Source organism: Lithobates pipiens, unplaced genomic scaffold, assembly GCF_037356315.1.
Source record: "Lithobates pipiens isolate NorthernLeopardFrog02 unplaced genomic scaffold, aLitPip1_a1.2 Scaffold_22, whole genome shotgun sequence".
NCBI classification, from domain to species: Eukaryota; Metazoa; Chordata; class Amphibia; order Anura; family Ranidae; genus Lithobates; species Lithobates pipiens.
Window position 1 is genome coordinate 240,204,514 of NW_027507784.1, and position 23,785 is coordinate 240,228,298.

A 23,785-nucleotide genomic window follows, 5' to 3' on the forward strand; every position below is an offset into this window, starting at 1 on the left:
TGAACAGAAACTAGGTTTTTCCTAGCAGGACCAGCATGTTAGTATCATATGTGTTCATAATCCTGAAACTTTTTAGCGGATTTTCCTTTTTTTACAAATTCAATATCCCTTCCCAGACCCAGGCTCCACCCAACTGAGCCTTCTACTACCTACATTGTTTCTCAGAGAATAGGGTACAATAGGGACAATTCCATCCCTTTTCTCCTTAGCGATAGGTCACATAAAAGAAAAGAAAATGTAAAGAAAACAGAAAATCTATCAAAACTAATATTAATTTAATAATTTATATTAAACTAGTCAATTCTTAATGTCAGTACTTTGTACTGTTTTCTTGCAGGATTGATGATATTCAGCTGTGCAGAGAAATCATGAGCCTGAAGCAAGAATTGCAGAGCTTAGATGTGTCTGGTGAGTGTTAACATCTGTCATGAAATGTAAACTATAAAATCAGGGCAGTTGCTAGGACTGTTACACAGGCACACGGTCCAAAAAAGTCCAGTTCAGGAGGAACTGGCCGACTTTCAGTCAGTGTGTACAACAGAAATTGATCGAATAACCAGCTTTTGGCGAAGGGACATGCTAGAAAACCAGCATCCAATCAGTCCTTGCAGCCAATGGCTACGAGTGCTGATATGTGTATATTGGGCGGGGGTTGGGGAGTCCCTTTGTTAGGATACAATAGCAAAGCGGGGTGAGAGTATCGCACCAAAATGGCTTGTGTTGATATAGCAATCTATCAGGTATTTTTTTTTCAACCCCTGAATAATCTTTAAGTGCAAAAAATATGTATTGTAGTAGTGTGGCAATTTATGGCTTTCAGGAATTGAGGACACCAAGATTTGTGAAAGATTTGTAAAAGCATAATAGTCTCTTTCTCAATATCCTATACATAAAACCAAATTTCCAAAAACACGAAGTATAAATGTTCAATGTGGTATCATAGAGATATGATACAAATAATGCACATGTCAATGTAGCAATCCAGCATGTTTATTGGAGCAAAGTCCAGCTTTTCACAGATGCATATGTGGGTAATAAAAACAAGCCAAATAGGAAAATATAAGAGTGCATTCACACTGAACGCGCCGGCTGTTTTAGCGGCACTTTGGCGCTGCTTTTTGCCCGCTAGTGGGGCACTTTTAACCCCAAAACAGGGTTAAAAACCTCCTGTTTTGCTGCACTTCCAAATCTCTTTTCAGGCGCTCTAAAAGTGCTGCCCATTCATTCCAATGGGCAGGGCGTTTTGGGAGCTCCCAACCCACCCCAAAGATGCTGCTTGCAGGACTTTTCATAACATCCCACAAGTGCACTGCCCGAGTGAAAAGTCACACTAGAATGAATGGGAGGCGGTTTCAGGAGCTTAGCAGAGGCTATTTCCAGCGCTAATGCACCTGAAAACTGCCCCAGTGTGAAAGAAGTCTAAAGAAAAACACATATAAAAGTTTGTATATGATTAACATATAAGCAATAGTGGTATACATTAGCAACATGTACACACATTTTCATTTGAACAATTCCATATATATATATATACACTGTATTTATTACTTTTTACTCTTAAATTCAGGGGAAAATCGTGTGTGTGTGTGTGTGTGTGATACGCCGATCCCCTGCTGATTGTGACTCTTGGCCGTACTCTGCGGCTTTCGGCCCCTTTCGGCGGCTCTCGCAGTCCAGCGTGAGCCGCCGAAAGCCGCCGAGAGCGCCTGAAAGCCGCAGAGAGCGGCCAAAAGCCTCCGAGAACGGCCGAAAGCTGCCGAGATACACAGGACATCCGGCTCTGTATTTCGGCAGTGCCATTTTTAAAGTCTGTAAATGACTCTGGAGCAAGGCTGCAATGACAAGGTTGCAGATGAAAACTGACAAGGCTGCAGATAGACACTGACAAGGGTGCAGATGGACACTGACAAGGGTAAAAATGATGGACAAGGCTGCAGATGGACACTGACAAGGGGGCAGATGGACACTGACAAGGGTGCAGATGGACGCTGACAAGGGTGTAATGATGGACAAGGCTGCAGATGGACACTGATAAGGCTGCATTGATGGACATTCAAATTTAAGTTTTTTTCCTTACACTTCCCTCCTAAAAGTTTTTTTCCTTAAAATTCCCTCCTAAACTTGGGATGCATGTTATACGCCGATAAATACGGTATATATAAAAATACCATCCCCTTTTGCAAAAGATGGTAAAAATATCCCAAAAGGAGCATTGGTTCTATGAATCCCCATAGTAGAACCCCTCCTGAAAACTGTTAAAAAAAAGCCCCTAAAATGTACTCACAGTTGAGCATGCAGGTAAAACTCCATGTATGGGGTTCTTGGCACAACCAATGTTCAGCCCAGAAAAAATTGTAGGATATGCAGGCTTCCCCCTCCTCTTACGGCACCGAAAAGAGGTATGAACCCACCTGTTTTTTTTTCCCCAATATTGAACTACCATCTCCTCCTCATCGTGGTGGACAATGCTACATCTATATCTTAAAGTGATTATCAAAAGTAGATTTTAAATTTTTTTTTAATAACAAACTTGTCATACTTGTTATGGGGGCAGCCGAGCAGGCTTGATCCCAAGCTTCTGCTCTGTGTCCATTTACACACAGAGCGTGGTTTGGCCTCGCCCCCGCTCTCTCCTCATTGGCTCACTGGCTGTGAGTGACAGTAGTGGAAGCCTATGGCTCCCGCTGCTGTTTCAGCCAATGAGGAGGAAAAAACCTGGGAGAGCCACTGCTCTTGTGCACATCCCTGGATCAAGATGGGGCTCAGGTAAGTATTGAGGGGGCTGGGGGGGGGGGACTGCTGCATACACCGATCGTTTGAGGAGGAGAACCCGGTAACAGCTAGTCACAGTTTTTGTAGCCTTGGGAGCTCTGTGTCCTATGATGTACTCCAAGAAAAGGATTGTATAGGTAAGCTGTTTTAAAAATCCTATTTTCTTTATCGTACATCATAGGACACAGAGCCTCAAGTAATTACTTGGTGGGATGTCCCATAGCAATGCTACTTGAGGGGAGGGAGACACAACCCGTAGGGTAACCCCCAGACCTGAGGACTTATACTTCTGCCTGCAGCACACTGTGCCCGAAGGCGATATCCTCATTTCATCTTACATCCACTTGATACAATTTTGCAAATGTATGTACTGAAGACCAAGTCACAGCCTTACAGATTTGAGACATGGAGGCCCAAGAAGCACCAACCGCTCTGGTAGAGTGCGCCTTAACTTGAAAAGGGGGAATCTTTCCCTTTAAATCATAAGTTTGAACTATAACTTGCCGAATCCACTTAGCGACAGTGGATTTTGAACTGCCTGTCCTTTTTTAGGACCCTCTGGCAGAATAAATAAGACGTCAGTCTTACGAATCTGAGCAGTTTTCTTCAAATAGATCTTCACTGCTCTCACTACATCAAGACAATGTAGTGACTTATCTTCCCTGGAACCTGGTCTTGGGAAAAACGAAGGCAGGACAATATCTTCATTCAGATGAAAGTTGAGCCTGAAACCACTTTTGGCAAAAAATCTGGCTCTTCACAAGAAAGAGCAGCCAATTCTGACACCCTCATTGCCGAGGATATAGTAACCAAAAATACCAGCTTCCTTGTCAAAATGACTAAAGGAATATGCTGTAACGGTTGGAATGGTTTTTGTATCAGAGACAAAACTAAGTTTAAGTCCCAAGGGCTTAAGGGTGATTTAACTGGTGGATTAATCCACAGCACTCCTTGCATGAAACCCCGGACTAAAGAATGAGTAGCAAACGGTCTTTGAAATAAAACTGATAAGGCTGAGACTTGGCCCTTAATAGTACTCAGGGCCAACTTCATCTCTACGCCTAACTGGTGCCAACCCTTGGATTCACACCAAGAAACATAAGTTTTCCAGACTCTATAATATATAGCTCTAGAAGCTGGCTTCCTAGCATTAATCAAAGCAGAGATAACTGACCTGGAAAGCCCACGTTTCTTCAGAATGTGGGTCTCAATAGCCAAGACGTTAAATTTAGCGTTCGTAAAGTAGGGTGGAATATCGGTCCCTGAGATAAAAGGTCTGGCCTTAGTGGAAGGGGCCATGGACCCTCCACTGCAATCTTTGCGATCTCTGCATACCATGACCTTCTGGGCCATGCTGATGCTACCAGCATCACTGACTTTCTTTCCAGCTTGATCCTGCAAAGAAGTCGTGGCAGAAACTGAATCAGGGGGAAAATGCATAGATCAGTGAGAACTGATCCCACGGGGTCACCAACGCATCTGTTCCATATGCGAGTGGGTCCCTTGTCCTGGACACAAAGTTGACTATCTTTGTGTTGAATCTGGATGCCAGAAGGTCTACGTCCTGAGTCCCCCATCTTTGGCAAACAGCCCGAGATACACCGGGGTGCAGAGACCATTCCCCTGGGAATAACTGCTGGTGACTTAGATAGTCCGCCGCCAATTCTCTACTCCCGGAATGAAAACTGCAAATAGGCATCGGACATTCTCCTCTGCCCAAGTTAGAATCTGGTTCATCTCTCTCTGAGCTGAGAGACTCTTGGTGCCCCCTTGGTAATTGATATATGCCACAGCCGTGGCCTTGTCGGATTGGATCCTGACAGGACAATTATTTAACCTGGAGGTCCAGGTTCTTAGAGCCAGATATACTGCCCAAATCTCTAGGATGTTGATGGGCAATGCTCTTTCGGATCTTGACCATTGTCCCTGGACAGTTGTCTTTTCTATTACTGCTCCCCAGCCTGAAAGGCTGGCATCTGTTGTTACTATTTTCCAGATAACTGGTCTGAAGGATTTCCCTTCAGCAGTTTCCGGAATAGTAACCACCAACGGAGGCTTTGGGACACTCTTGGGGACAGCCGCATTGGCAAATCTAAAGCTTGAATCATTTTGTTCCAAGCAGATAGGATACGGTTTTGAAACACTCTCGAATGGAATTGGACATAGGGAACTGCTTCGAATGAAGCTACCATCTTCCCTAACAACCTCATACAAAGGCGGATTGAAGGAATTCTCCTTGGCCTGATCATCCTCACTAGCTCCTCTATGGAGCTAATCTTTGCAGGAGGCAAGAAGACCTTTTTCTGGGCTGTGTCTATGATCATGCCCAAATACTCCAGCCTCTTTAGTGGCTTTAGAGAGGACTTCTTTAGGTTAAGAATCCAACCCAGATCTTCCAGGTAACTGCTTGTAATCGATACGCCTTGCTTCAAGCGAGCCACTGACTGGTCTATCAACAGCAGATCGTCCAAATAAGCCAAGACAGTTATGCCCTGTGGTTTTTACAAGGCGTTTCAGCTGACCAACCCTTTAACCAAAGGGTCCTTCACATGTGTACAAGTACAAGCGCCAGACGTGATGCCTGGTGAATAAAATCCTTTATAGCATCTATGGCAAAGCATAATGCCTTAGGTAGCTCAGCCAACTCCTGAGTTTGTTGTGCAGGGAGCTCCTTGAGGGCATCAGTAAACTGGTCCTTTAAGGACTGACAGATGCCTATAGCTGCAATTGCAGGCTGAGTTATGGTTCCTGCTAAGGAAAAAGAGGGTTTTAACAGACCTTCCAACTTTTATCTATTTAAGCATATGCGCATTGTCCAGTGGACAAGTTAAACTCTTATTCACATTGGAAATCACAGCGTCCACTGCTGGAACTTTTCATCTTTTAGTGAATTTTTCCTCCATAGGATAGAGATTTTAGAATCCCTTAGGGGGGAAGGAATGCTTATCCTGATGATCCCATTCGGAATAAATAAGCTTTTCTAGTAATGCGTGTACGGCAAACACATGTAAAGGCTGTAAAGGTTTCAAGGATCCCAAGGAGGAGACCGGACCTTCAGCTAACTCTAGCTTGAAAGCAGAGTGAACCATCTCTGTAAGGCTCTGTACTTCAGTTTGTGAAGCTGAACCTTCAAGTATTGTTTCCTCCGCGGAGAAATAACCGGCCTGTTTTTCTTCCCGATCATCTGTGGGTAATACCTCACCTTGTCCCTATAGTTCTTTTGGACCCTCCACTGACTGTAAAGAGTCTAAGGTGGGGAAGGGGGATCTAGGATGTTTACTGTCCACTTGGATGGAGGATGGGATTAAAGTCACTAATCTTCCATCTAAGCCCTGCAGGGCAGAGGAGAGTGCTTCTTCAGTCACGTATACAGGGGCTGAAGTGTGTGAAACAGTTGCATCACCGCTAGCTTCCAGTGACTCACCCTGGCTTGCCATGTCTGATCTCTCCGAAGAGGATGACAGTATGGAGGCATGACTGGGGTTCTCAGCACCTGGGGGTGACACCTTGGGTGCCTTTACGGTAGGTCTGGAAGACATAATACTAAGTACAAAAGCAGAAGTACACACAATATTATCTGCTTGAAAATAGTTCTAAACAAACAATGTCATGCTAACAACAGTTCTTTTCCTGTACTGGAAATGTCTGTTTTACAACCTTACGTGCCCAGCGCTCTGATGTCTCTTAATGTAACAGACTCCTCTCTTCAGTGGAAAGATTCCTTGTAACAGAGAGTATTTTTATGTGTAAGCCTCAGGTGGCCTGATTGGCGCTTCCCCCTCAGTAATCAAATGCTGTGTGGATACCTAGTTCGCGTGTGCACGCGCGCGAGCGGCATTCGGGTCTGCATCTTGCAGACATGAAGGGAGAGTGAAGCTAGCTCCCTTTAGGAACTGAAAAGATGCTGCTATGCCACTGAACAGCAGGCTGGGACACCTACTATCAATTCCAAAGTAAGTAGAAGAAACAGAAGCACCTCTGTAAGAGGAGAGGGGAAGAGGGGGAGGGAAGGGGGTTCTGTCAGAATGCTGCTAAACCTTGCAGAGCCAAAGCATGATTTGGGATAACTTCTCCCTTCATATGCCAAGCAGCTGTGACTAATTTCCTTAAAGATAAAGTAAGAACCCCCTCCCCTGGGACTACACATATACTGAGACATTTAGGCATATAAGGTCTTTTTCTTTTTTTTTTTTTAAGGAAAACGCATAGCCTTTTCCCTTACCTTGTCCTCGCTGCAGGATACTGTTGAAACAGCAGATCCAAACTTCACTCATCACGGCGGGCTGCATCATAACACGCTCAAAGACTGGGGCCCTTTTAATAGGGGTTCCGCTCCTTTGGGCCATGTATAGCACCCGTCAGGACAGCTTTAGGTAATGTAGCAAGACCAAAAAGCGTCCTGGTTCCTAGGGTCCAGCTCTCAAAGAGAAGCATTACAGGCAAAACCTTGTTCTTGCATCGAGGCCCAGGTACCATCCTATGGCCTCAGTGGCGAGGATGGATCTGGTTGTGGAGGTTCTTTAAACCTGTCATGGATCCCTCTAGGAGCTCTTTAGAGCACATCTTCACTCTTGACCAACACCTTAGACACTGGCGAAAAAACTGAGGTACTCCTGGAAGGAGGAGGGGTTATATATGGGAGTCAACTTCCTGTATTGGTTATACCAGTGTCAACACCTGAAGGTAGGCCCATAACCCACCAAGTAATTACTTGAGGCTCTGTGTCCTATGATGTACAATAAAGAAAAGTACCTCTCACCAGCCCATCAGAGTACATGAGTACCTATCTGCAGACCATCTGAGTACCTGAGTACCTGTCTCCAGCCCAGAGTACCTGAGAACCTGCCACCAGCCCATCAGAGTACCCGAGTACCTGTCCCCAGCCCAGAGTTCCTGAGTACCTATCTGCAGATCATCTGAGTACCCGAGTACCTGTCACAACCCCTCAGAGTACCTGAGTACCTGTCTCCAGCTTATTAGAGTACTGAAGTACATGTCTCCAGCATTTTAGAGTACCCAAGAACCTATCTGCAGCCCATCAGAGTATCCGAGTACCTATCTGCAGCCCATCAAAGTATCAGAGTACCTATCTGCAGCCCATCATTTTACCCGAGTACTTGTCTCCAGCCCATCAGAGTACCAAAGTACCTCTCTCCAGTCCATCAGATTACCCGAGTACCTGTCTCCAGCCCATGAGTGTACCCGAGTACCTGTCACCAGCCCATTAGAGTACCTGAGTACCTGTCCCTAGCCCAGAGTTCCCATCTGCAGACCATCTGAGTTCCCGAGTACCTGTCACAAACCCTCAGAGTACCCGAGTGCCTGTCTCCAACCCATCAGAGTACTCGAGTACCTATCTACAGCCCATGCCTCATAGAATATGTTGGGGTGCTTTCCAAAATGGGGTAATTAATTCCACTGTCCTGGTGCTCCAGGACCTTCAAAAATATGATAGGTCATCAGGAAATGAGATGTGTACTTTATGCTCCCAGAACGCCTGATGGTGCTCACTGCAAGTTGGGCCTCTGTATGTGGCCAGGCTGTGTACAAGTCTCACACATGTGGTATCGTCACACTTGGGACGAGTAGCAGAATGTATTTTGGGGTGTAATTTTTGCTATATATATGCTATGTGAAAAATCGTATGAATTGACCACTTTGTGTAAAAAAATTATAAATATGTGTTAATTTTCTTTACACAATTTCCAAAAACTTGGACAAAAAATGATACGTTCAAAAGACTCATTATGCCTCATATATTATATGTTGGGTGTTTTCTTTCCAAAATGGGGTCATTTTGTGCGTAACTCCACTGTCCTGGTGCTCCAGGGCCTTCAAAAGTGTGATAGGTCATTGGGAAATGATATGTGTGATTTATGCTTCTAGAATGCCTGACGTTGCTCCCTGCATGTTGGGCCTAAGTATGTGGCCTAGCTGTGAAAAAGTCTCACACATGTGGTATCGCCATACTCAGGAGAAGAAGCAGAATGTGTTTCGGGGTGTAATTGGAAGTTTGCATATGCTGTGTGAGAGAAATAACTTGTTATTATAACAATTTTGTGTAGGAAAAAAAAAAAATAATAATAATAATAAATAATAATAATAATTTCTTAATTTTCCCAAGAATTGTGGGAAAAAAATACAACTTCAAAGAACTCCTCATGCCTCTTACTAAATACCTTGGACTACCTACTTTTCAAAAATGGGTAATTTGGGGGGTATTTGTACTATCCTGACTAAATAATATACACTTATTTGAGTTGTTTTTACCAAAGATATGTACCAGTGTACATTTTGGCCCAAATTTATGAACAAAATTTACTTATTTGCAAAATGTTATCATAGAAACTAAAAAAAAAATTAGTTTTTCAAAATTTTCACTCATTTTGTTGCAAAAAATAAAAAACCCAGTGGTGATTAAAGTGTGGTGCCCCTAAAAAAAAAAAAAAATTTAAAGTCAGCAGCTACAAATACTGCAGCTGCTGACTTTTAATAATCGGACACTTACCTGTCCCAGGGTCCAGCGATGTACGAAGCCCCCCTCGTTCCCCCCTCGTTCCCCGCTCCACTCGCGGCGCTGTCATTCGTACTGTGTGCACCCGGCTGTGGCTTCACGGCTGGGCACCCGCTGTGCATGCGCGAGCGGCACAGGGCGCCATGATACGCCACAAGTCATCTGGGACACGTGACAGGTCCCAGATGACTGTGTGGCGTGAGGGGAAGTGATGTCACCAGCTCGAGCAAGGAAGAAGGCAGACTACGAGGGACCCCCTAGCAACAGGTATTTAGAGGTGAGTAAAAAAAAAAAATTTTTCCCAATTATTATTTTTTTTTTAAGAATTAAGAATTTTTTTAAGAATTTTAAACACTTTTTTATTTTTTGGTGGCAACACCACTTTAAATACCTCCAAAACAAAGCTCTATTTGTGTGAAAAAGATTTTAGTTTGGGTAGTGTTGCATGACTGAGTCATTGGCATTCAAAGTGTGAGAGCACTGAAAGCCAAAAATTGGTCTGGGCAGGAAGGGGTTATAAGTGCCCTGTATTGAAGTGGTTAAAGGAAAAAAAGGGGGATATCAAAATCTGGAATTTTAAGGCACCATATAGAACAAGTGCTGAGATTGCAATAGAAACGTATATTATTGCAAAATTCAAAAAATAACACCATATGCAGTATATAAAATATCCTTAAAACAAACTGGCATGTCCTTGTTATATATAAGTAATTGGTGCTTCAATAACAGACAACCTCCATATGTTAAGACAGGGGTAGGCAACCTTTTTTGCGCAGTGTGTCGAAAAATGTTTGCAAAGAAATTGAGCATGCCGATTTTATAACAAAAAAAAAAAATCAACTTCACACTCTCAATTACGAAAAGGAATTTTTATAAAGTAAATGCTGTATACTACTTTAGTAGTGAGAAATGAAAGTGTTACCCACAACAGTAAAATCAGTCTGTATATGCAGAATAGCATGCTTGTTATAAGCACTGTGGAACTTAAAGGGGTTGTAAACCCTCCGCCACAACTTTGTCCCATGTAAATCAGCATAAAAAACCCTAATGGGGGGCGTGGCTTGGTGCGAGACCGTGATGGCTGCTTGAGAACGGAGCTCCGGCGACCAGGGCTACAGCACGAGCTTCCACACAGCGATAGTGCCCGAATCGACACCGAGGGATGGCGGGGAGGAGCGCCCACGTCCCCCGCTCGCAGCTAGAGCAGAGTACACAGTTGAGCCAGACCATACCTGAACTTTTCAGGTCCCAGCAGACGGAGGCTTCCGCACAGGCCGCAGACATGGCGGCACAGGCGGGCTCGCCTGACCCCCCGGGACACGTCGGATCCCCAGCGCATGGCGCGCAGCATTCGCCGCTACTCTGTCTGGCGGATTTCCAGTCAGTAGCTATGGACATTAAATCCACCCTGTCCGCGGCGATTTCGGACTTGAAAACAGAGATCAGAGCGGTGGCGACCAGGCTGGAGCATGTGGAGACGGCAGCCATGACCCATGGAGCAGCACTGCAACAGGTACAGCACGTAGCCAGTGCACAGGAGCAAATCATGCTGGATATGCACATACACATCGAGGACTTAGACAATAGGGGGAGAAGGCATAATTTAAGGCTCAGAGGCATCCCAGAGTCAGTGGAGAACCCCCAATTGCAGCAATCTGTGTGGGCTATTTGTAATACACTTCTAGGTAGGCCCCCTGAAGCCCCCATAGAAATGGAAAGGTGTCACAGAGCCCTCAGACCTAAAGGTCGTGACACTGACCCCCCAAGAGATGTGGTCTGCTGTTTGGTCAGTTTTAGCCAGAAGGAGGATATTTTGCGCCAGGCTCGGAATCGGGGTCCGCTACAACATGAGGGCGCGCAGATACAGATTTTCCAGGACCTGTCTGCCATCACCCTGCAACATAGAAGGGAACTTCGCCCCCTCTTGAATGTTCTGAGGGAAAGACGCATCATCTATCGCTGGAAATTTCCCTTCTGCCTGGTAGCGACTGTTGGTAATCGCTCCGCCTCACTACGCACTCCAGCCGACTTGCCTGCATTTTGTGACAGCCTGGGTATACCGAGAATAGCAGTTCCTGAGTGGTACAACACACTCATGAGGCCAGAGCCGTGGATCCAGATCTCACCAGAACTAACCCCACGCTCGCACCGCAGCAGACATCGCAGATCAACATCCAACTCGTCACAGAGAGGCCTGGACGACATCTCGGACCGTGATCCGGGAGCTGTGCCTTCATCTGTTCATAGGCGCATGGATGATCGTCCTTAGCCCATCGCACCCTAAATACTTGCGATTTTGATTTTTGCACCTCACCGAGAAATAAGGTCAGTTTGTTCCACTGTTAGACTTCCTCACGCTGTTACCTGCTTCTTGGTTTTGGTCAAGAGGACTGCTACATTAGCCCCTCCGGCTGGTGAGTATAGATGGCAGCAATTGGGTCCTATCTGGCTTGGTTTAAACCCTTAGGGGCGCCACACTTCACTCTACACCAAAGTCTGCGTTCTGGAATGGTAGCTGTAGATTTGGTAACCCTTGCACCTTCTGTGGGAATTGTATGCGAGACATTGTCATCAGCTCACTCTTATATATGTTCACTATGAGACAGTTACCCTATGCCAGTGCAGTAAGTAGTCCGGGGGGGTGTTTTGACCTATGGTCCACTTACGCCTTTGATATGACTGACCCCCCTCTACACTGGGATGATTGTTGCACTGAGCTTTAACATAGCGGAAAGTGGACTGCATGTGCTATTCAATCAGAACTGTAAACTGTGAGCCAAATTACCACACAAATCTGTAGGTTTCATCTCTCATTCCATTACCTGATGTGTGTGGTTATGATTTTGTGGTTCGGAACATATACATACCAGCTGGGTATAAACAATGTTCGTCCTCAAGTTCATGGACAGCATCTTTTGATTGCATTGGGTTACTGTGCTTATTAGGTGGTGGGGTGCCAAATATGGTTTTCTTTTTTTTTTATGTTAATGTTCACATGATAGTTTTCTGTCTGCACTATCTAATAGAGAACACTTTAATATGTTATTGACGACACGAGAGACTCTGTGATATGTTCTCAATCTATTGTGCCTCTTGGCTCTCCGTGGGAGGCCTCGCGGTCTGGAACCCTCCCCATGGGAGTTGAGGGGGTTGGGCCGGACCGTGAGACTTCCGTCGGACAGTCCGGGCCTTAGGGTTGACTCTTATGTATTGAACTGTGGGGACCTGGTTTCATCGGGGGGCCACCCTCAGGGGGGCCCTGCGGCTCTCAGCTCAGGGCTTTGCGATCCCGAGTCAGGACGCCAAGAGTGGAGCTCCCGGGGGTTGAAGGCCTACAGCAGATTGTCCCTCAGTATCTTACTCCGGGCTCATTCCCTGTGGAGCTCGGGGTCGGAGGCTGTGTGGATAATGTTTGCATTGCCCACCCTCGTAGTGGGGGGGCAGAGTGGATAGCTTAGTCTCCCGCATGGTCCAGAGTTAGCCTTCTGTTTAAAGTAGCCACTGCTGCTGCTACGCCCTGGTTAGCCGTAGCAACTATCTAGTTTTTGCGTTAAGCCTATTCCCTAACCCAGAGGGGCGGGTTCCTCTCCGACAACAGCCGGACTTTTCCGTAGTTTTTTTCTAGACGGGTTAGCAGGCCTGTTCCCGTCTCCGGCACCTGTTTTGGGGATACACAGTGTTTTTGAGTATACCCCGTCCCCTCAGGAATAGACTCCATAACCCAAGTTTACAAGCTCCAGTCCCATCTGTGGGTTCTATTGCCTGTCTCCCATCTCGCCCCTTATCCCAGATTTTTTATTTATTTTTTTCTCTCTTTCTTATTCTTCTCTTCTTTCTTTCTCTCTCTTCTCTTCTTACCTTCTCTGTACTTCTCACCAGCTGTCCTCTCCAGTTATAGCGTCCAAAAAATTTCTTTTTTTTTTTTTGTTTTTTTTGTTTGTCTGTCAGGTGTCCTACCCTGAAAGTTATCCAGGCAGGGTCAACCATGGCTAGTGTGCGCACAAATTCAGCTCTTCTATCTCTGAAAATCTTATCCAAGGGTTTGAATGTCCCCGAAAAACGCAGCAGCATACTATCTGAAGCCCGTCGACTTAAAGCGCAAGTTCTTTTTCTGCAAGAGACACATTTTAAGTCTGGATCGGTCCCTCATTTTGCCAATAAACATATCCCAGTGGCGTTCCACGCCTCTACACACAACTCAAAATCAAAAGGGGTCTCCATTTTATACTCCAAAACCCTCCCCTTTGTGGTTGAGGACCAACTGATCGATGGTGACGGAAGATTCGGCTTCCAAAAAGGCACTTGGAATGACAGACCTCTGACGCTAGCAAACGTTTATTGTCCTAACACTAAGCAGGTAGCCTTTATTAGAGAAGTCACAGCAAAGCTTACCCTATTTCAATCTGGCATTCTTATTTTAGGGGGCGACTTTAATGTCCCCCTAGACCCCTTGGTGGACACGTCCACTGGTACCTCGGCCCTCCCCTATTCAGCTTTACGTCAAATTAGGGCCCAATTAGCCTCATTATCCCTGCATGATGGGTGGAGAACTCTACACCCAAAGGATCGCGATTATACTTTCTTCTTGCCACCCCATGATCGCTATTCCCAATTGGATTATCTGTTTTTGACTCAGGCGGACCTGCCATGCCTCCGTGAGGCCACTATTGAAAACATGGTACTCTCAGATCATCATCCCATTACAATGTCCCTAGTATTCCCTGAAACTGTGACCTCTTCCAAGCTATGGAGATTGGACGCGTCCACGTTGACAGACCCCGGTGACGTAGCGGACTTACAGTTGGGCCTACGTGAGTTCTTCACACAAAATGATACCCCTTCTCCTTTGTGAATGATACCCCTTCTCCTTCCCTGCCCAACCTTTTGAAGGTACTTGACCAATTTCGCTCCATTTCAAATTTAAAAATCAATTACACTAAATCCTTCGCACTGAACATCTCCCTTCCTGTGGAGCTGATGGCCCAATGCCAGCATACCTTCCCCTTTCAGTGGAAGCAAGATGCGATTCAGTATTTAGGCATTCAATTACCGGCTGATCTGTCACAATTGTATAGTAGGAACTTCCTGACTGAAATCCAACAAATGAAGCAGGACATACAAAAATGGGACAAGTCCAATATATCATGGTTTGGAAGAGCGTCTATCCTTAAAATGTCCATTCTCCCACGCTTTTTATATAAAATTCAGACCTTACTTATACACTTGCCTGCCTCATTCTTTGGCTTGTACAAGTCAACATGTAGGGCCTTCTTGTGGCATGGCAGGCCCGCACGTATCAGTTGGGATAAAATGATACTAACAAAAGACAAAGGTGGCATAGGTCTACCTGACCTACAACGCTATTATTGGGCGGCACATCTTGCAGGAATTGTCGACTGGAATGTGCACACAAGATGTAAAGATTGGGAGAGACGGGTGATACACCCAGAATTACAATATCTACCGTGGCTGGCCAAGGAGCACATACCAGCCAAGGTATTGGCTCATCCACTTACTGGGCCGACCTTGACCACCTTTGACAGGACCTGCAACAAATTTGACATTTCGGCGAAGGTTTGCCCTATTACTCCAGTTCGCTACAACCCAGACTTTCCACCGGGCTTATCAGAGACTTTTTTAGAGGCAGAATGGCCACACGACCAAATGTTGGCCAAACACTTTTTTCGCAGGAGCCGATTCCTAATGCAATCTGATCTGGTGAACCTCTCCCGCACGGGCTCTTTCCCTTTATGGCCCTATATCCAATTAAGGCATCTCCTTGACCACTCAACACGTAGAAGAGGGTTTGGCAGAAATCCAACAGTGCTGGAGTCTCTTTGTTCAAGTGCCTCCCCCCAGAAACACCTTATTCCCATCCTTTACGGGACCCTCCAGGGAAAAACTCCGGCGAGTTTGGCGGCGGAGCGTGCATACTGGGAGGAGGCTCTTGGGGTCGAAATAGGAGATAGGGACTGGGATAAGATTAACTTCTATTTACACAAGGGGTCCTTAAACGTCTCGGTACAAGAGAATGGGTACAAAGTGAGAGCACGTTGGTATGGAACACCGGAGGTGATCCATAGATTTGCTCCGGATGTACCAAAAGAGTGTTGGCGTTGTGGTGCAGAGACGGGCACGTTCCTTCATATATGGTGGAGCTGCCCCTCTCTACTACCATATTGGCGAAGCGTTCATGAGGTGGTGACGAGAGTATCTTCTCTTCCATTAGATTTCTCTCCCGCACAATATCTTCTACACCTGTCTGAGATTCCCAAAAAACAATATCACAGATCGCTCGCGTTGCATATGATCAATGCGGCTAGAATGTGTGTACCGATCCATTGGCGAGCGGCTTCTGTGCCGACCTTAACTGAGTGGTTTCATCGCATCAATAGGATGGCGGAAATGGAAGAGCTGATTCACACTTCACTTGATAAGACTGCCTTATATGCTGCAATCTGGGGCGATTGGTTATCCTTTAAGGCCTCTCAGATGTACCTCGATACCATGGAATTGTCCACCTCAAGCAGTAGGTTGACCCCGTAACGAGTCTTGCTGGATGAAAGCGGACCCCACTTCACCATTCCACTGTGGGACTGCTGTTAACTGTGAGCTTAGGAGAGGGCAGCTGGTGAAGTTCTCACCCCCTCTCCTCCCCCCCTCTTTTTCTCTCATCCCCTCTTAGGAGAGTTCCTTCTGGATGTCTCTCCACCCATGTGTCTTTATGCAACATAATCTATCCTTGCTCCCCTCTTTCTTCTATGTCTTCTTCTTTCCCTTCAATAACTTCAAGTCTTTCTCTACTTTCATCTCTCCCAGGGAGTTCCCCCCCCCCCCCTTTTTTTTTTAATTTTTTTTTTATTTGTTATTATTTTATGAAGTGGTTATTGTTCACCTCAGACCCTGACTAGGATTGGGTCGTCAGAGGTTCTTGGGCCTGAGGTTCAAGTACCTGAAGCTAAATTCACTATACCCTTCCCTTAAGACATATTGTATTTGTTTTACTTTTGTTGATGTATACATGAGTCATGGGCGCGACCCAGAATCGTTGTCAATATGTTTATATGAAAAAACCATTGGCAGTGTTTGTTCTTTTTGTGTATCCCTCCTTGATTTCAATAAAATGTTTATGAAAAAAAAATAAAAAATAAATAAAAAACCCTAATGAAAACTGCTTGTAGATATCTCTATACTTGCTTAATATTTTTGTAATCCTTTTTGTTCTTTAGAATGACGTCACTGAGCATGCCCAGATCTCCCCTGATTTACGGCACACTCTCTATGTCTTATCTATCTGTTATCAGGACTTCCTACGGCACACAGCACTGAACTCCCAGGAGGCTGCTAATCACTCAGAGCTTCCTTCTACACACCATGTGACCTCACATACAGTGTAAAGCAGGGCACCGGACAGCATTACTGCAGTCTTATCAGCTGAAGCTGAAAGGACTCATACAGGCAAACACTAGGTAATCAGCACAAGTAAATACTATGAAATAAAACAAGTCAGCTATGAACAGGGAAGCAGGGCTGCCATAGAAACGTTGGATTGAGAAGCAGGCTTGGTTAACAGTATAGGAAGTGCTCAATGTAAGGGCGGAAATACACTCCACTGTGGACTCAGAAAATAATACTTAAGATGGCGCTGCCTAACCCCTGGAAACAAGTTTTTTAAAGTTTCTTTAAACCGTGAGTAATATGTGATTTGGGCTGGATTACAGTGGCTATAGTTTGATAATTACTTATTATAATGGACTAAACGAAAAGAAGCATCAGAGTGGGAGAGTTTACTTCCTCTTTAAGGGGTTAATCCTCTGCATTGTGTAAAAATAGGATTTTTGTACTCACCATAAAATCCTTTTCTCTGTAATTCACCGACCGACACAGCTCCTCTCTGTAACTAAATGGGTTGTATAGCCTGCCATCGGGAGAACTAGGCAAAATTGTTACACAATACACATAACTTTTAGTCCCGCCCCAGGGGGCAGACCCTGTGCTAGACAACCCTCTCTGCTGCTCCCAGCAGACTCAGTACGTCAACAAGCAGTGTAACGTAGAGAAAAGGAGGGGTGGGTGCTGTGAATTACAGAGAAAAGGATTTTACGGTGAGTACAAAAATCCTATTTTCTCTTATATTCACCGACCGACACAGCTCCTCTCTGCAACTACATGGGACGTCCCCAAGCAGTGCCAAACGAGGGGTGAGAAAAAACAGCAATAAAACTTCATCCACCATGGCCAGTGGGAACTAGTGAAACTAAACCCACAAAAAAACAGTAGCGTACAGAAAAACCCCACCACATAACCGGGCATTCTCAACAGGAGAACTTCCCAACACCGCAAACATCTTGCGGAAGTAATGCAACAGCGCATTAACAAACAGTACTGCATTTTCATCGAAAAACCAGGAAAAAAATCTCAATCGCAACTACACGGCCGCCTGCAAAACTTTGCGGCCAAAACAGGCATCAGCCGATGCACTGACGTCTACCTTGTAGAACTTGGAAAATGTATGGACAGATGACCAGGTTGCCGCCTTACACACCTGAGCGACAGATGCTTGGTGTCGGAATGCCCAAGACGCTCTGATTGCTCTCGTAGAGTGGGCCGTGACTGGAAAGGGGGGCACCTGCCGCTTCAGAGAGTAGGCTTGGACCACAATCTGTCTGATCCACCTAGAAATGGTGGCCGACGAGACCGCCATACCCTTCTTTGGACCAGCCACCGAAACAAGCAGTGAGTCTGACTTCCAAAAGGGAGCCGTGGCAGACAAATACACCTTCAGAGCCCTAACCATGTCGAGAGCGTGAAGGGCCACCCCTTTGCGGTGCTTCGGCTTAGGACACAACGATGGCAATACAATGTCATCATTGATATGAAAAGCAGAAACCACCTTCGGCAGAAAGGACGGTTGTGGACGCAACACCACCTTATCCCTGTGGATAACCAGATAAGGCGACTTACATGACAAGGCCGCCAGTTCCGAAACCCTCCTGGCCGATGTGATGGCCACCAGAAAGACCACCTTCTGTGAAAGGGTCAACAAGGGAATCTCACTGATATTCTCAAACTGCAGCTTCTGAAGCGCCAACAACACCAGTTTCAAATCCCATGGGGGTAACGGTGGACGCACAGGAGGGACTACATGTCAAACCCCCTGCACAAAGGTACTCACTAAGGAGTGAGACGCCAGGGGTCGCTGAAAAAAGACAGCCAGAGCTGAAATTTGCCCCTTAATGGTACTCAATGCCAATTTCTGGTCTACTCCTTGCTGAAGAAACAGCAGGATCCTGGACACAGAAAAGGAACGCGGATGTCACCCTTTCTCCTCACATATGGAAATGTAGGCCTTCCAAGTACGATGGTATATCTTCCGAGAAGAAGATTTCCGTGCCCTCAGCATAGTTGGAATAACCGAGTCCGACAGACCCCGGTTCCTCAATACCTGGCTCTCAATAGCCATGCTGTTAAAGCCAGCGACGGTAAAGCAGGGTGAAAGATTGGACCTTGAGATAGGAGGTCCTCTCGCAGCGGCAGTCACCAAGGAGCGTCTGCCACCAGACGCATCAGGTCCACGTACCAGGGCCGCTCAGACCAATCTGGGGCAACCAGGATTACTGGGATCCCCTCGGCTTCCACTCTGCGAAGCAGACGTGGCAACAGCTTCAGTGGTGGAAAGGCGTAAATCAGCTGGTACTGATCCCACAGAGCCACCAGCGCGTCTGACGTGTCTGCCCACGGATCTCTTGTCTTGGACACAAATCTTGACACCTTCTGATTGAGACGGGAGGCCAATAGATCCACATCTGGTGTGCCCCATTTCAGGCACAGCAGCCTGAATATCTCTGGATGCAAGCCCATTCTCCTGGGTTAAGCATCCGCCTGCCAATTTTCCACCCGGGATGTAAATGGCTGACAGGGCCGAAGCGTGTCGCTCTGCCCACCGAAGTATGTGAGCGACCTCCCGAGTAGCGGCTGAGCTTCTTGTTCCCTCTTGGTGATTTATGTATGCCACAGCAGTGGAGTTGTCTGACTGTATCCTGATCGGACCACCCTTGAAGACTCATCGACCGAGTGTGGAGGCATAGCCTGATTGCTCTCAATTCGAGCAGATTGATTGGCAACTTGGATTCCTCCGCCGACCAGAGGCCCTGAGCCGACCGAATCCCCATCACTCCACCCCAGCCGGACAGACTGGGGTCCATAGTGATCACCGTCCATGTCAGAGGAAGGAACGATTTTCCGGACTGAATCACCGGGGACCTTAACCACCAGATCAGGGAGTCCCTGACTGGCTGGCTCACCTGGATCTGCCGATCCAGGGACAATGGAGATTTGTCCCATTTTGTCAAAATCTCCTTCTGCAGGACTCTGGTGTGGAACTGGGCATAAGGTACTGCCCCGAAGGAGGCCACCATGAGCCCCAGCACCCGCATGCAAAAGTGGAGCGACGACCACTTGCGGCTCATCAGTAGATTGACCGCAGATCTGAGAGTCAGCAATTTGTCTGAGGGGACAAAAACCCTCGCTGCCCTGGAGTCCAATAGCAACCCCAGGTACTCCAGACGCTGAGTCGGCACAACCACCGACTTCTTTAGGTTCAACAGCCACCCAAATTCTTGCAGGGTCTGCATGGTGATCGCCACATCCTCCTCTAATTCTGAGGCGGAAGATGCTCTCAGGAGGATATAGTCTTTGTAACCCCCAATCTCAATCCCGCGCTGCCTCAGCAACGCCAATACTGGAGCCAGTACCTTGGTAAACACCCGGCGGGCTGATGCCAGGCCAAAATGAAGAGCCACAAACTGGTAGTGGGCTTCTCCGACTGCCAAACGCAGAAATGTTTGATGCCAAAGGCATATGGGAATGTGCAGGTACGCATCCTGGATGTCCAAGGACGCCAGGTAGTCCCCTTGATGTAGTGCAACGACTACTGAGCGAACTGATTCCATTCTGAACCTCTGCACTTTCATAAAGTGATTGAGGGCTTTTAAGTCCAAGATTGGACGTACCCCTTCCTTCTTGGGGACCACAAACCGATTTGAGTAGAATCTCTGGAAGCATTCTGATTCCAGAACCGGGACAATCACCCCCTTATTCAGCAAGTCCCTTACCGCCCCTAACAGGGCCTCCCGGTGAACCGGGGACACGGGTATGCTGGAGGGGAAGAATCTGTTTGGCGGCCAAGAGAGAAACTCTATCTTGTAGCCTGTGGAAATCAGATCGCAGACCCATTGGTCGGATAACTGGGAGGTCCATCGGGCTGCAAACTCTCGAAGATGACCCCCCACCCGATATGTGGGTGGGGGGCAAACCTTCATGCAGTAGCATTTTTGTTCGCAGGCTTGTTAGGCTTGCGGTTCCAGGGACGCTTCTGACTGTCCGTGGGCGTCCTGTCGGGCTGGGGGCATTTTCCCGAAACACCGGGCGAACAAAAAAGCCACTTGTGAGCGAAAAAGGAGGGCCCTTGTCTGCGGCGTGGCTCCTTAGCCTTCCTGGCCTCTGGGAGTAGGGTACTCTTACCACCAGTGGCATTTTTAATAATGTCATCCAACGAGGCTCCAAAGAGCCGGTCGCCAAGGAAGGGAAGATCCGTCAGGGCTTTTTTGGATGCCTGGTCAGTAGACCAGCATTTTAGCCAAATCAGGCGCCTCAGCACCACAGCTGACACTGAAGCCTTGGATAACAGAGGGAGAGTGTCCAGGGCTGCGTCACAAACGTACTTAAGGCCTTGCACTAGTTGGTATGCTAGTTCCAAGCAGACAGGGAAGGCGTTTTGCTCTCCCAATTTGCGGTGCAAAAGTTTCGCCCACTCAGTAAGTGTCTGCGACACCAGTGCGGATGCCAGTACAGGTCGCACGGCTGACCCCACAACTGTAAACAAGGAACGAGCCACAGCCTCTGCCTTCCTGTCCGTGGAATCCTTGAATGCAGGAGTCCCCTCAACCGGGATCGTGGTAACTTTATGTAACATGGATACTGGGGGGTCCACGACCGGAGGAGCCGGCCATTTTTGAGAAGGTTTTCCTCAAAGGGGTAATGCACCGCCAAATTTTTGGGGACCAAAAAGGTCAGTTGCGGGCGACCCCATTCCCTGTAGATGAATTTGTCAAAATAAGTCAAATACGGGAACACCTTAGGTGAACGTGCTGGCTTGCAGGACCCAAAAGGGACCGGTACATCATCAGAGGGATCTGCTGGCTCCTGAATCAGTTGTGATAAGTGCTCCAACTAGCGCTTTATCGTGCACGGACCCGGACGGGGACTCATCCTCACTGTCCGAACGGTCCTGGTCAGCCACGTCTGATAGGTCAGAGCAGGGGTCACCAGCTGCCGCAGGGCCCGAGTCTGCCTCAGAGCTTTCCCCAGAGGACAGGGGGCAGGGGCCCCTTACGTGCACCTTTCCTACCACGCACCGCCCCTATCTTTGCAACAAAAGAGTTAAGGACCAGGGTGTCCATGGGCACAGCGCCATCCACAGGCGATCCGGTTGCTATAGCCTGGATTTCAGGGGAAGAAACACCAGTTTATGAAGCCATGCTAACCCTAGCCTGTCTGCCACCTGCAAGGGGACTTAGGGCAGTGAAGGTCCCACCCTCCTGCTGCCGCCACGTGGGGGGGTACTTAGTGCCAGACTCACCCCCCTGGGGCGTTCTGTGAATGCCACTAGCTGTGCCTGTAGTCCCTAGGAGGTTCCCAGCTGCAGAGTGGAGAAAACTTTGTCGGCAACAGCTGTCTATAACATCGGTGAAACGTTCTGCAGAGCTTGCTCCAGCGTTCAGCAGAGAGCCATCCAGCGTCCTGTTCACACAGTGGACACAGGAAACAGCACGTGAGAGTACATATAAGACTGTCACAAGAGACTGAGGTGAAAAGAGCGCTCGGGCTTCAAGAAAATGGCCGCCAATGTAACTAATAGGAGATCCTATAGAAGATGGCTGCTGAGGCTCACAAGGGGAATTCAGCATTTCCCACAGTCAAGATGGCCGCCGGAGAGCCCATGCGGTGACAGAACAAACCCAGAACAGTGCTGCTTGCTTACAGCCATAAAAACCTCCACAGACACCTTTTGGAACCCCCCAGACCAGGACCAACGCTAGCCGAACAGAGCTCCCACAGGTGAGAAACCCAGCAAACCCACACACACACACCACCCGCAGAGGGGGGAAGGAGTGGAGATAGGGACTTGGGAGAGAAGATGAGGAGGTGAGGTGGCCCCGAATCGACCCCCCAGGGAATGCCCAGCTGCCCACCCCACCGAAGCAGGGAGAGCCGTATTTACCAGTCCTGAAGAGCTGGGAGACATTCCATCACAGACTTACTCCTGCGCAGTTACAGGGTAGCTGCTGGCCCGGTGTACTATGATCCAGACAGAAGTAGCCCGGTCATATGTATACCCCGTAGCATTGAAGCTCACCGACCACCTCTGGAGCTGAGGCATGTCGTGGCCTGCCGAGCCTTAGCTGCGGCCTGCACACGCTCGATGGCTGGACTGGGGAGACTACAAGGATATCATTAACCAGCCTGTCACCCAGCAGGCAGTTGATAGAAGATCCCAAAATCTTTCATCTTGCGCAAAAAACATCAAACCTGCATCAAAAGAATGGACCAAAAGGGCCCGCAGGGTTCCTAGGTCATTCTCCTTACTAGGCAAAATAAAAACTGAGTCTGCTGGGAGCAGCGGGGAGGGTTGTCTAGCACAGGGTCCGCCCCCTGAGGCGGGACTAAAAGTTCTGTGTATTGTGTAACAATTTTGCCTAGTTCTCCTGATGGCAGGCTATACAACCCATTTAGTTACAGAGAGAAGCTGTGTCAGTCGGTGAATATAAGAGAAAAGGCTGTTTTATCCTGTATGCACAGATCCTCCCCCTCCCTGCACTGTCCATCTGTGGAAGGCCAGCTAACACAGGCAGGGCACCCAACCTGCACATGCTCAGTTGTGTCTTTTATGCTGGAGAGAACATTTACTTTCTCACGCTAGCCAGGTCACATGATATTGACATCACACATGCGGGCGTGTATACAAGCTGTAGTGGAAATCTCCTCCTACCTGAACTCTCAGAACTGGAGAAACTGTGCCGTTTATCATGTGACCATGGTATGCAGATCATCCTCATCACTGTAACCCACTGCACATCTACTCCCCCACTGTACTACCACCACTTGCACTTTGCCCCACCACTGTACCACCTTGCTCATCTGCCCCACCAATGTACCCCCTTTCTCATCTGCCCCACCATTGCACCCCCTTTTTCATCTGCCCCACCACTGTAACCCCCTGCTCATCTACCCCACACTGTAAACCCCTGCTAATCTGCCCCACCACTGTACCTCCCTGCACATCTGCTCCACCACCGTACCTCCATGCTCTTCTGTCTCACCGCTGAACCATTTTCTCATCTGTCCCACCACTGTACCTCCTGCACATCTGTCCCACTGCTGTTACCCCTGCTCTTCTGCCCCACCACTAACCCCCTGCTCATGTGTTCCATCAATTTG

General features: G+C 47.5%; 1 protein-coding gene across 2 annotated transcripts in view; it reads left to right on the plus strand.

The window, feature by feature from the left end:
* The window catches only part of BMERB1 (bMERB domain containing 1), a 589,325-nt gene that overhangs the window by 408,020 nt on the left and 157,520 nt on the right, over window positions 1-23,785 (plus strand). For both annotated transcript variants that reach the window (XM_077448915.1, XM_077448916.1), the window contains exon 3: window positions 338-408. In XM_077448915.1, the coding sequence (XP_077305041.1) occupies window positions 338-408 (71 nt within the window). The remainder of the gene's footprint in view (window positions 1-337; window positions 409-23,785) is intronic.